This window comes from Alternaria arborescens (genome assembly GCF_004154835.1).
Source record: "Alternaria arborescens strain FERA 675 chromosome Unknown contig_43, whole genome shotgun sequence".
Classification (NCBI taxonomy): Eukaryota; Fungi; Ascomycota; class Dothideomycetes; order Pleosporales; family Pleosporaceae; genus Alternaria; species Alternaria arborescens.
The window spans coordinates 47,299-59,860 of record NW_021167898.1 but is presented as its reverse complement, the minus strand read 5'-3'; the positions used below and the strand labels follow the sequence as shown (position 1 = coordinate 59,860).

General features: G+C 50.2%; 3 protein-coding genes across 3 annotated transcripts; 1 reads left to right on the top strand and 2 right to left on the bottom strand.

Moving 5' to 3' along the window:
- Positions 1–1,615: 1,615 nt before the first annotated feature.
- AA0111_g11059 (hypothetical protein) lies at positions 1,616–3,437 on the bottom strand (the record flags this gene model as incomplete). Its single annotated transcript, XM_028644881.1, has 2 exons — positions 1,616–2,524; positions 2,577–3,437. The coding sequence occupies 2 exons, from the start codon at positions 3,435–3,437 to the stop codon at positions 1,616–1,618; spliced, it is 1,770 nt and encodes a 589-aa protein (XP_028501307.1).
- A 2,759-nt stretch (positions 3,438–6,196) lies between these two features.
- On the top strand, positions 6,197–7,496 carry AA0111_g11058 (hypothetical protein; the record flags this gene model as incomplete). The annotated part of the gene is made up of 5 exons (XM_028644880.1): positions 6,197–6,314; positions 6,365–6,408; positions 6,460–6,562; positions 6,666–6,958; positions 7,008–7,496. 5 exons carry the CDS (start codon positions 6,197–6,199, stop codon positions 7,494–7,496), a joined length of 1,047 nt encoding a protein of 348 aa, XP_028501306.1.
- A 250-nt stretch (positions 7,497–7,746) lies between these two features.
- Positions 7,747–10,428, bottom strand: AA0111_g11057 (hypothetical protein; the record flags this gene model as incomplete). The annotated part of the gene is made up of 1 exon (XM_028644879.1): positions 7,747–10,428. The coding sequence occupies one exon, from the start codon at positions 10,426–10,428 to the stop codon at positions 7,747–7,749; it is 2,682 nt and encodes an 893-aa protein (XP_028501299.1).
- Positions 10,429–12,562: the final 2,134 nt, after the last annotated feature.

The following is a 12,562-nucleotide window of genomic DNA, read 5'->3' as shown; positions in this document are numbered from 1 at the left end:
GCTAGATTGTGACGGCTCGCTTCGCATCTCGATTTTCTGCTTCAGAATGACCAGTTCTTTGTGTTTCTCTCATGCCTCGCGATCCAGCAAGAATTTGGTTAGTATATAGACATTGCTGCGTGATAACATCACCAAATTCGAATTGAAAGATATCTTCTAAAGAGTAAACACCATGTGCCACATCAGCGGCATGATCTAAGACGTCCTACATCATGAACGTCTTGATCAGCCTTGCATCGTATCAGGCGACGCGGTGTTCAACCTTGTACAACGTCGAATGATGCAATGTGCATGCAGCCACCAGGATCAAGGACGCTTAACCTTAAGGATCGATGGGCGCCTCAATTAGGGTGGTCATTGGGATTCGCCTTAGCGCTGACATCTGTCCTGCGGCACAGTCGCTGGTCGCTCTCTGAACGGTTCCTGGGTCGCGCAGTATCGACTTCCGGAACGGCAGCCTCAAGCAGTGTAGCCAAGTGCGTTGACCGATCGCAGCAGCGGGGATTTGTGTGCGGGCGCCATGGGTGATAACTACGCTAATCGTGTTGCAGAACTTTTAGAGATACCGTTGGTCGGTACAAGAGCGACGAGGCTGCGTTCCTCGGCTGATGCGTAGAATAATCACATCATGGTAGCGGATCGCAGGCCACTACAATACGATATTGAGATACTACAGAGCTGTATCTACATACGACGTCTCGGGGATTGCACTGTATGGTCGGCAAAGAGGCGAGCAACGTTAATTATTAGTTCATTCATGTCTAGTCGACTTTCGTCTTCGCAGCCTAAGCCGCTTGGTCCTTACAAAATGCAAACGCATCATGTGTATCCAGGCGCCTACCATGATTGGATGCGCGAAGAAGGCTGAACTTCGCGTACCGAGTGGTGCAGCAGACCGTGGCGTAGACAGCAATGCAGTAGCTACCCAACTAACTTTCTGGAATCGTTCTTATGGTGAAGCGCTACCCGCTAAGAACCTGAAACTATCGTCCACCAGCCGTACCCATGTCTTTTTCAGACCACAGGCGCTGTGCATACATCACATGCGATGAGAAGTTATCTAAGAGTTGGTTTCATAAGCTTCCAGTCCTCACTGAGCGCGTTTCTGACCCTGTATCAACCTCTCTCTGCTTCGGATGCGACAGTTTGGATCTTCCAGGTATCGTTGCCCGTATGCGAGCCGACCCTGATATGGAATATGTTGCGTTGCCTCCTTGGACGAACTCTGCAGGGCTGCCTATGGCTGATGTTGCTTGCGCATTGTGCGTAATGTTCTCAGCAAATTGGGATTCTATAGGAAAATAGAAATCAGGTGGATGGAATCTGAATACTCCAGCCAAGAGGCCATGTTCTCTTCGTGGTCTCCGGCGGCTGTAGTGTTTTACACTCCGAATTGGTTGAGAAAAGCAGTATTCGAGATAATCCCGATGCAAGATGCTATCATTGTTTGCCTGAAACTTGGATTCGAATACCTTTGTACGTTTGATCAGCTACGAAAGGATTTGAGCAGAATTGCGCTGACTATGCACAACTTGATTGAACATCTCATTTTAAGTCTATGAATCTGATAAAGGCAGTACTTTGGTGATGTCTATTCGCATTGCCGTGTTTGGTTTCATGCATTTACCTCGCCAATCCTGCAGAAACAAGATGACGCTACAGATACGTCGGCTTCGGCCATGGCTAGAGTGAGCTGTCTCTTGACGTTGGAAGCATCCTTCGACCGACCGAGTCGGACAAGACACTCGTGGTATCCGTGCAACGCCCAGACGTTCTTGGGATGTTGATGCGCACGCGTCAGACGTCCTTCTAGTCCAAGATCTTCTGCGTAGGCTCGTGCTGCTTGCTCTACCAGGCCCTGCTCAAGTGATAGAGCGCCATATGGATGTCTTGCCGGTAGCATCCAACCCCAAGGCTCAGTATATATCAGATTGTCTTCATGCTTTATAGCTTCCCGGATTGAGAAAAATGCGACATCATAGTTCTGTCTCCGGTATTCTATCTCGCCGTCTAACATGGAACTGGCCACTTTGAGTACATCCACAATGCGGTTCGGAAAATCCAAGCGGCTTTCTGGCACACATTTCGAAGCCATATGGAATAGCTCACGCTGGGTGTCTGCGTTGTCCAAGTCGTTTGTCGCAGCGTATGCGACGCCCATGCCATAGTGCCGCATAGCAATGGTAACGCAATACAAATCCTTATCGTCTGGTATTTGCAGCTTCTTGAGCTCATCCCATATCCCAAATCGAATCAGTACATGGACTCTGACAGCCAGGAAGAACTCCAGCCAATCAGCCATAGGCGGCGATTTGACTCTCAACATCTCTTCTGTGACCGTAGCTTCCATGCGGTCGCAGGACTCCAACGCAACCTGGGACTGACCTGCCAACATCGCGGCATAAATCAAGGAATGATAGTTATGAAGCCTGTAGAAACTGTAGAAGTTCAGACCGCCTTGCTTGACAAAGAACTTATCGTCGGCGACAGTTGCTATGTGGTTATACAGGATAGCGCGACGGTACTCAGAGGTAATCAGCAAAGATTTCTGCTTGCGTTTGTCCATAGGTACTTACCTCACCCACGAGGACATCGATATGGCAAGGCATATGCGACATGTGACCGGCGTCTGGAACCAGATCACGGATGATGTCGGCGGCTGCAAGTGCTTTCTCGGGCGTGTCTGACATCTCCATAAGATGGATGTACATGTGCGGGACACCTGGATGGCGAGAAACTTCGGCGTGCTTCAGACCAGTTTCCAAAACACCCTTGACCTCGAGCACAGATGACGATGTAACAAGCTTTCCCGTCTTCTTGTCAAAAAAGTCTCTTGGAGTCCATGTCATGAGCGCATCGGCAAAGAGCGTGGTGATGTCTAGATCGTCGTGACCAAACTCACGATACACCTCCCTCATCGCTTCAGCGTAAGCCTTGTTTGACTTGGGAAAGTTCGTCATAACTTCCTCGATCAAGTAGCGTTTTTGTAGTGCCTGGATGACCGCTTTCTCCATTGGTGTTGCCATTGATGACTTTTCCAGAGCTACCTGTGCGTCGGAGTTGCATTGGGTGACCACCTTCTTGAGGTCTTCGGTACTGAACACTGCCCAGCTTTTGTTGTAGTTGGGGCCCGCGGCGAATGCGAGACCCCAGTGAGCCATTGCACACTCTGGATCGTGAGCAATGGCTTGTCGGAAGCAATAACATGCTTCTTCATGGTTGAAGGCATAAGTCCAGTTCAGTCCGCGATTAAACCATTCCTGGGCCTCTGAATTCTGCGTGCTGATTTCCCATTCATAGGTACCAAGGTCATAGTATGGCTCGCTGGTTGGCTGCTTCATCATCTTGAATGCCGTGGGTGTATGCTTGAGATGCGGGCTGGAGATGCGGTGCAGATCGAGTAGCTGCTTTTGACCTTTTATAACCCGTGTAATCATGTTCGAGACGGCTACGGAGACTTTAGTCATCGCAAGAGTAGATGTTTCCGAACGGTAGCGGCGAAGGGACGATCGGCGTACTCCCGTTCGGTTACACCGGCTTTGCCCGGCGTCTTGCCCGGCGTCTGCACATGATCAACGCGCCAAATCAAGTGGCTTATTCGCATAACTGGATATTCATGCTGGTTGGAATTACTAATGATATACAGAAACTAGTTGCGGTACGCTGTTTTTGGTGACTGTTGGGTATTTCTAAATGAGACCGTACTACGCTTAGTGTAACAGATAAGGACGTCCGGTGAATAGTCTCACTTTTAGTAATCAGGTCTATGGAGATAGGCTCAGGCAGCTCCCCGAGGCCTTACTCGTGACTGTGCAGGACGTCAAAGCGAGTTGTCTGCGAAAGCAACCATATAGACACCTTTTAGCTCGTCATACATAGCCTTAACCCACGCAAACCTTGCATCGTACAGACTGTAAATCTCCATCGTCGTTTCGAGACCATGTCTGATCTCTTCAGTTGTTCGTTCTGTTTCGAGGATCGATGAGTTGTCTAGGCCAGTTGACGCCCTCATCTGACACAGCGTTGCAACCAAGACATAACAAGCTTGCATAGCGCTGCAAGCTAAGAGAGGTACCGTCAATGGCCATGAATATTGGGAAGCGTCTTGATCATTGAGACATGAGTAGTTCAAAACTGGTTTCTGACTTATCGTGAGCTTGCGGAAGAGGCGTATGACGGCCAATGCCGAAGATAAACAGCTCCTACTCAGATCTTCTTCTCTGGCAAGATCCGATTGTTCCAGCGTATACCAACTGCTACTCACAGTCGCAACTATGGATTCTGGACTTTTGGGAGAATTTGCCTTATGTAGATCAACACCTATAGCGGCCATGTCGCAATGTCGATCAACGAAGACTGGAACGTCTGCGAATGCGGCAGCTCGATAGAGCTTGATTCGAGCGCTATGAACAGCGATGCGGGAGATTGTATTCCAGTTGTCGATAGCCTTGGTATCAGAGCTTTGTGGCAAGCTGATAGTGTGTGGCTGGTCAATATCATGAACGCATGACGCGAGTGTTTCCTCAAGCATCTTAAATGACTCAATTCCCTCCTCGATTTCGGTCCGGGTAGAAACAGTGAGATGTAGGGATTGGGCGCGAAGTAATGACCTCCAGGTTCCGAATACAGCCTCACAGTGCGGGTAGGGCGTTCTGAGGCATGGATCATTGACCCTTATCAATGGCGGAAGTGCATGCATGATTGAAAGCTGATTGGCGAAGTATGTAATCATCCACCAAGACCGTCGCACAGCTTCGGGGGCACTGGGCCCAGAATTATGTAGGTCTGCATCCATAGCAGCTGCTATAGCAGAAGCTAGGTGCTTGCGAGTTTTGCTGATGTTGCCTCGATGACAGTATTCATACAAAGCACTAAAGAAGAGAGCAAGAATGCCTTCCAGATTTGGTGAGATATCCGGATGTAATCTCGGTCTGGGAGGTAGGCTGTCCGTTTCCATATCATCATCTAACTTCTGCAAAGCTGACTTGGATAACGCATGAGCGAGTTCGCATCGGCTTGACGTGTCGGACACTTCCTGCCTTGCCTCATAGGATGGGACCATAGCCAAGAGTGCAGCAATAGCAAGAGTGAGCGGAGAGGTCATCTCTCTAAGGTTTTGACTCTGCAGATCAGGCATTGAATGAGGTTGAGCATGCGGATGTGGAGCGACAGCTGGTGGCAGAACCGGGAAACATGGATGAATGAAAGTGTAGTATGCGTCTAACCTAGAATCTATCAGTGATCGAACGTACGGGTGACCGAAGAAAGGCGCATTCGACTCACACATCGGCTTCGGTCCGATAGCTTCGAGTTCCATCTGGAACGGGATTGCTCGGGACGACTTCGTCTCCTGGTTGGCCATGGTGAATACCAAACATGGATGGTGTCCTGTCTATAGCATAAGTCGGATAAGCTTCCTCAAGAAACAATTGACTAGTGCCGACAGTTTGTGGAGAAGAACGGTAACCGGCCTGCTCAGCAGGCGCTGTTCGAGGTTTACAGCCTCTGCGGCTGGGCCGAAAGGTGCATTCTCTGCCCCTTGTAACGCACTGCTTGAAGTCAGACGCTGACTGTAGTCAAAATATAGAGACCTCTTACATTATCACATGGGTACTGGCCGTTACAGCGAGTTTTACATGCCCGACTGCCATTACATGTCAGTGTCGTCAACGTACACAAACAGTTGTGGACAGATACCAAGCCAGGCATGCAGCCTTTACAGGGGGGAGCTCTAGACGGCCACGCATTGCCTACTATGTTAAGCGCCGTCGGTTACCAGATTTCCACTTTCGCGAATGGTCGAGTGAGTGCTGGTTAAGAAATGAGGTATCTGCTGAACGCCGGTGGCGAACGGAACGGCGTTTACCTAAGCGGTGATCGCCGAAACGCCGCCCCACTTCTCTTAGGGGGCTAGTCAACCTTTCGTGTCATTCGGCCTCTCAGTTGCACAACCAGTTTCTGCAGCTAGCGTTCTTGAAGGCCGAATGCAGGGCTACGAATTGTACGGTCACAACTAGAATGCCTGAAAGCTTTGTCAGGTAAGTTTGCGTGAAAAGCCAGCACTATGTCAGTATCTCAGCAGCACACATAAATACAGAGCGAATTGCCGGCAGCTCTCTCAGGGCATCAAGTCAAATTCTCTTTCCGTGCAAAGAAACCATCCTTCCAAGTTACACTATACCTTATCACACTCAAAATGGCAACATCAACTATGAAGCAGTGGACCGTGGAGGGCGGAACTGGCTTTGAAAGCCTCACCTTGAACAATGACGTGGCCGTTCCCCAGCTGGGCGACAAACAAGTCTTAGTGAAACGTGCGGCTTCAAATTTGTAGTAGGCCAGGCCTCAGGCTGACATGATCTAGTCCATGCTGCTTCACTCAACTATCGTGACCTCGCTATCGCCAGGGTAATATATACTCCAGACTCAATCCAGTCATATGATCCTAACAGTTCTCAGAACGAGTTCCCTTTCGGCTTCACAGATGGTGTAATCCCCGGATCAGATGGCGCTGGGGTGGTTGAAGCAGTTGGCTCACGCGTCACTCGCTTAAAGGCGGGAGGTATGCAACAAACTGGATGAGCTGGCTTCCGCTGCGAGCCCTCGTAGCAGCCTACCTCATCGTTTTCCTTTTCCACAAAGTGCCTCCACTGACATTGAAGCAGACAAGGTCTTGACCATGTTCAACCAAGGGCACCAGGCTGGTTCCCTAGATGCTGCATCTTTCAAAACCGGTCTAGGCGGATTCGTCGACGGTACGCTCCGCGAGTACGGTGCCTTCGATGAGACAGGCCTAGTCGCGATACCTGCAAACCTCAACTGGCAGGAAGCAAGCACCCTCCCATGCGCTGGTCTTACAGCATGGAACGCGCTTTATGGTCTCGAAAGTCGAGCTCTGAAGCCGGGCGATGTTGTTCTGACTCAAGGAACTGGCGGTGTCAGCCTTTTCGCTATCCAGGTGCGTAGATCGCGACTGATTTGCTTCAACATCTGATCTTCGGTTACAGTTTGCCAAAGCCGCAGGCGCAACAGTCATTGCAACAACTTCCTCGAATGCCAAAGCAAAGCTATTGGAGCAATTGGGTGCTGATCACATCATAAACTACCGCGAAACTCCCAACTGGGGCGAGCAAGCCAAGGCATTGACGTGCGACAGAACTGGTGTGCAACACATCATCGAAGTCGGCGGACCCGCCACCATTGCTCAGTCGCTCAAAGCCGTCGCCATCGATAGTGTAATATCTATTATTGGCTTTATTGGTGGCTCATCTAAGGAGCAGCCGACATTCTTGGATTGTTTGAGTAACCTGTGCACAGTAAGAGGCCTTCTTGTTGGCTCTCGCATGCAGTTTGAGGACATGAACAAGGCTATCGAAGCTAACAATATTCATCCTATTGTTGACAAACAGGAGTTCAATCTGGAACAGTTGAAAGAGGCCTATCAGTACATGTTCGACCAAAAGAACCTCGGAAAGGTTACTATCAAGATCGCATAGCATGCTGTATGGCTTATTGAAGGTGGAAAAGGGAGGCAAGCATCCAGGTACTATTTCACATAGTACTTTGGAAGTTCCACGGGGTCTTCAACAGTCTACATAGAACAATTGAGATCAACGTATCGCTATACATATATGTATTCTCGAACATGAGGTTCAGGTGCATGCTAGTCAGACCTCTCGAGACACTCGCTACACAGTGGCCCCAACGCTCGGCTCTTGGCGCGATCCCAAATTGAAATAGCGTCCTTTATGAGATAGCCAACTTCGATATAGCTATTCCAGTAAGCAAGCCGTTCACGTTCAATTTCCACCATAACCACAACTCCTTGATCGGGGTACGGTCTCGATGTCGAAACGTCCTCCCTTGCGCTTTCTGTGGCACGAAACTCAGCTGCTCTCCTTCCGAAAAGCGCCCGACATGGTCTACGCAACGATCTATCGACATCTCTAGGCATCTCGTGTACAGACTTTCCTCATTATCTCCTGGCAAGATAGGTGGGAAGACCTTCTCCAGGACGTCACCACCGTCCAAACTCGATGTCAGCTGATGTAGCGTTGATGCGACCTTATCGACTGCGCCATCGTAGAGTGCAAAGAAGATGCAGTGGTTTCCCTTGTACTCAGGAAGATGGCCTGTGTGCATATTGATCATCAGCCCCGCACGCGCGGTCAGCTTCTTGCCGATATATTTTGTGCCTGAAACAATGGTCAGCTCGGGCTGCCACTCTTCCACTGCGTCCCATACGTCACGACAGTTGACGCTCTCGACAACGAGGTTCGGTTCTGGTGATAGATGATCCTGCGGCATCAGACGATCAAAGTACGCCTTGCGCTGGCGGTCGTGACCGAAGACCTGGCGGCGAAGCCCGTGATATTTCTGCCAGAACGCGTCAACGATGCGACGCTTCTTCAACAGCTGGTGGAATTGCCCATAGCTTGTTTCCTGGATGCAATGGTAGCCAGGAAAGGTTTGATCGAGACGGTAGCGGAGGTAACGGTGCTGAGGACCATCCGAGCAGAGTAGGAGCAGTTTCAATGGCTCTCGCTTCTTCGTATTCAAACTATCCTGGAGCCTCAAACTGCTACATGGCGCTTGCAAATCAATGGTCTTGGTGAAGGGGAGTCTTCCACGGTCAGGGTGAAATAGCACATGAATGGGATCTTCCTCGCCTATCAGTGATCGCAACACTGCACGTCCTACAGCAGGAGCCTGTGCGAAGCCACCCGTGTTGTTACCACCAGTAATGATCAGCTGACCACCACCAGCGGTAGGGACTCTTTCGAAAAGGCCAAGGCCTGTAGGTGTGAAAGGCCGCACACAGAACTTACGGTATCCGCCCGGGTAGAAGGCCATAGGGCCACGTTTACTTGCTGCAGCATAACTTTGCGGAAAGTAAATTCGTGCAACCTCCTCAAGCTCGGCGTATAGAGCATCCATCTCTGCTGAGTCTGGTGCTGGGCGATCTAGACCGACGTAACCGTATCCACCCCCAAAGATGAGAATGTCTTCACCAGTCTCTGCATCATTGGCAACGGTGATGTTGATGTCTTCTACCTTGTGGCCACGTCGATGAATTTTCATGGAATTCTGCATTTTCGGGTTCAGATTGGGAATCTGCAACCATATCCCTAGAACGCCATGAACAAGATCCTCCGAGGCTGTCCCATTCAACAGTTCATGCTTTGTTGTACCAGGACTTATGACGAAGTGATCCGCTTTCAAGTCTCCCTTCTCTGACTTCAGCATGGTGACTTCGCCTTCAGAATTGCGCTGGATGCTCTGGACTTTGCAATCCCACAGGAATTTCACGCCCAGGGTAGCGACGTGACTTATCAACTTATCCATGAATAGGTGGACGTTCACTGTGAATCCATCCACGATGATGCCTCCTGCAAGATGATTGGTTTCGGCGGCGGGACGAAAGCTGGGATATTGCTCCAGGAATTCCTCGGGACTAGGAGCTTGGAGAAGCGCACCAAGTCTACCATTCAGACTAATGGATGATTCCAAGGCGACTGGCTCTGTATACATGCGTATAATGTCCTTGTGGAAGCCAACGCCACTGAACAGTTGCGGGTAGATGTTCATAAGTTCTTCCCAGATCTTCCCGGACTCACAGTTCACCTCATGGATATTCTTCTTGAAAGTCCCCGCCATCCAACCCGGAATGCGTTCAAAAGCCTCGACCCAGGCTTGTTCTTTGCTAGAAAAATCTTTTGGTGACTTCACGCTCCATCCGCCATTGCGGACAGTATTCCGGAATATGGGCTGCATGTCCCGGTATATATCGCTGCCTTGCTCATTGTAATTGTCGGCTTCAGTGTTGGTGAACATGCGAGCGTTATGACCGCCGCTTGTAACGCCTAGCCGCGCCCAATCCTTGGGTTGGCAAAAGCGAGGGTCTGGCCCTTGGTCGACGACTCGAATCTGGTAGCCACGCACAGCTAAGAAATGTGCGGTCATCAGATTCATGATACCCGCCCCGACGAGCAGGACAGTATCCTTCCCAGACTGGGAGTCCATCTTATTGCCAAGAACTTTTCGGCTTCCGACATTGGCGCGGGCTCGGGCATAGAGCATCTCTGCGTCTCGGAGCACTGATACCTCCCATTCTTTCGTTGAATCGTTTGGCATTCGCAGAGAGAATTCGGCCATCTGAGCCACACGGCCGTTAGCGTGTTTCTGCAGGCGAGGAATGCTAGTGGCGTCTCGCACTAGCATCGACTTGGGTATATGGCAAGCTTGGGCGAGCCAGCTATCCATGAGATCACCCGTCACCTCTTCGCCATCGCATATCCATACGTCGAATGGCTCTCCACTGGTAAACGGAATAGAAAGACCAGAGCTAGTATCTTCGAAGATAGCATAGCTGGAATGGTCCGTCCCGGAACAGATAGAGGGAAGTCTGGTAGTAAGAAGAAACTTCATGGTGAGTGCCGTAGGTGCTTGATGTGCAAGATCGTCAACAAGAGAAATAGAGGTGAGATACTCTAGTCTTGACCGGTTATCGAGACAGTTCGCAATCTTCTAGCTCGGCATATATAGCATAATCGCGGAAAATTGAGAAACCGTTCACACCCACTCCAACCCCGTTTCGTGAACGCAACTTTCTTTGCATCTAAGCGAAGCTGTACAACTGGGCACCATACTATGCATCTCTAAGTCGGTGTGAAAGGTAGATCACATGACACCAACGAAGCTATCGAATCAGTCGTCAAGCTTCCTGCCGATACAGCCACAAGGTGTTGTATACAATCCCTACTGCATGTGGGTCTGCCTCCACACTGTAACAGTGAGTGTAGATGGACTACCAGTATCTAGAGGCTAACCCTTTCTTTTCTTGACGATGACAGCCAGCGCTTGGCTAGATCCGGTCAATGGGTTTTGTGTGAAACGGTGTTCGTATCTGCATTAGGTGTAACCACAATGGCTAGTGAGGCTGCCTTAGCTTCCTGCGGCTTTTTATGAAGGATGACCACGACGAGGCAGCGTAGCTGCCGTACACGAATGAGAGACGAGATGAGAAAAGCGGGGCCTCGCTACCCTGCTGCTACACGAATGGCTTGATACGATTGGCTGGGAGCTAAAGCGAGCCACGAACAAAAATTCCAAGGAATTGCTGGAGGTACACCTCCAACGCGATCCACGATATCTCCAATGGGCGGGCAATGCCCATTGGGAAGTTGAATCACGACCTTGGTCGTGATCCAGCATTTCTGGCTCAGGTAGCGAACCTTCCTGCGGCTTACCGAAATCTAACGCCGGGCTCGGCCCGGCGGGTAGAACCGGGCATCAGGAACGAGTGGCTTCGCTCCACTTGTTATGATAGACCCTCGGCAACAAGGGAAGTGTAGTTCCCCCCAGCATGTACTACTACCTACCTGGTGGCCCGCAGTGGTGATCGATACTGTGCTTCGTACCCTTGGGTAGCAACATTGTAGCAATGCGCCTACTTACAGCAAGATTTCTTGAGTCCCTTGACTGAATCTCTGCTTGAGGATGCCGTTACGTAATGTCAAAGTTCTGGTGGCTGGCAGCCATGCCACCCTGCATGTCGGCTTCTTTCCCGATTTGAACCAAGGTGATCACTGAAGCAAGACAGAATCCCGAGAGTCTGCCTGCACACACGTCCCATCGTCGATACGCTGCTGTCGCCGGTTGGATCATCATCTGCTGGGTTAGGTAGCCTAGATGTCGCGCGTAGTCGCAACGCGCCTTTGCACAGCCGAACCTTGCGTGTACAACTTGGTACCCTACGTGCGGTGCCTACTGCTAGCATTTCAAAAGGCATTTGTTTAAGGCACAACACGGAATTCGCAGGCATGTACCACCCCTAGCTATTTCGGATGAACACTATAGGATCACGCAGCAACTGCATATCTAGCTCTACCGCAACAACACCATTTTCCTGAAACGAATCGTATCTGGAACGCTGCACAACTTCACCGTTTAGTTGACCTAGGCCCAGACGCCCAGGCCCCCCCTTGTCGGAGCCATAACTTTGTTGAACTCATATTCATGCGCACACTGTTATTAGACTATAAGCAGTGAAGATCGCCTGTAGCGCAATTCCACGTTGGTGATCCTATCTGCATACCTGTCGCACGCGCAACACGGCATTCGAATAGGGTGGAGTGTAGGATTCTAAGCAGCTACATCCTCGGCGTGAGACCATCTGCATGCCGCTTATCCGTCGCTTCGTGTAGTCAAGCCATGGCCATGGGATATGTTAAGCTAGGTAGGCAGTAAGAGACTTCTTAGCTTTTTGACGATTGATACGCAGTTCCTGATTTCCAAACCTGCGCCTCATCTCGATCTTGTTCTCCAAGCTGAATTGGCGTGTGTGGTTGGCGAGAGAAGTTTTATACTTCAATTAAGTTTTACTCTCCAAGCGCAACTTACGTCGTCCGACAGACCAAGCAAGTTTGCATCATTGGCACATTGCGACAAGGTACAATACGTTGTAGTTTATTGATCTAGCGCCTGGATCAGCAATTCCAGACAAGGTATTCGTCTTGTGTATGCATGTCATCGTCTGACGCATACCGCGCTTTATCATGCC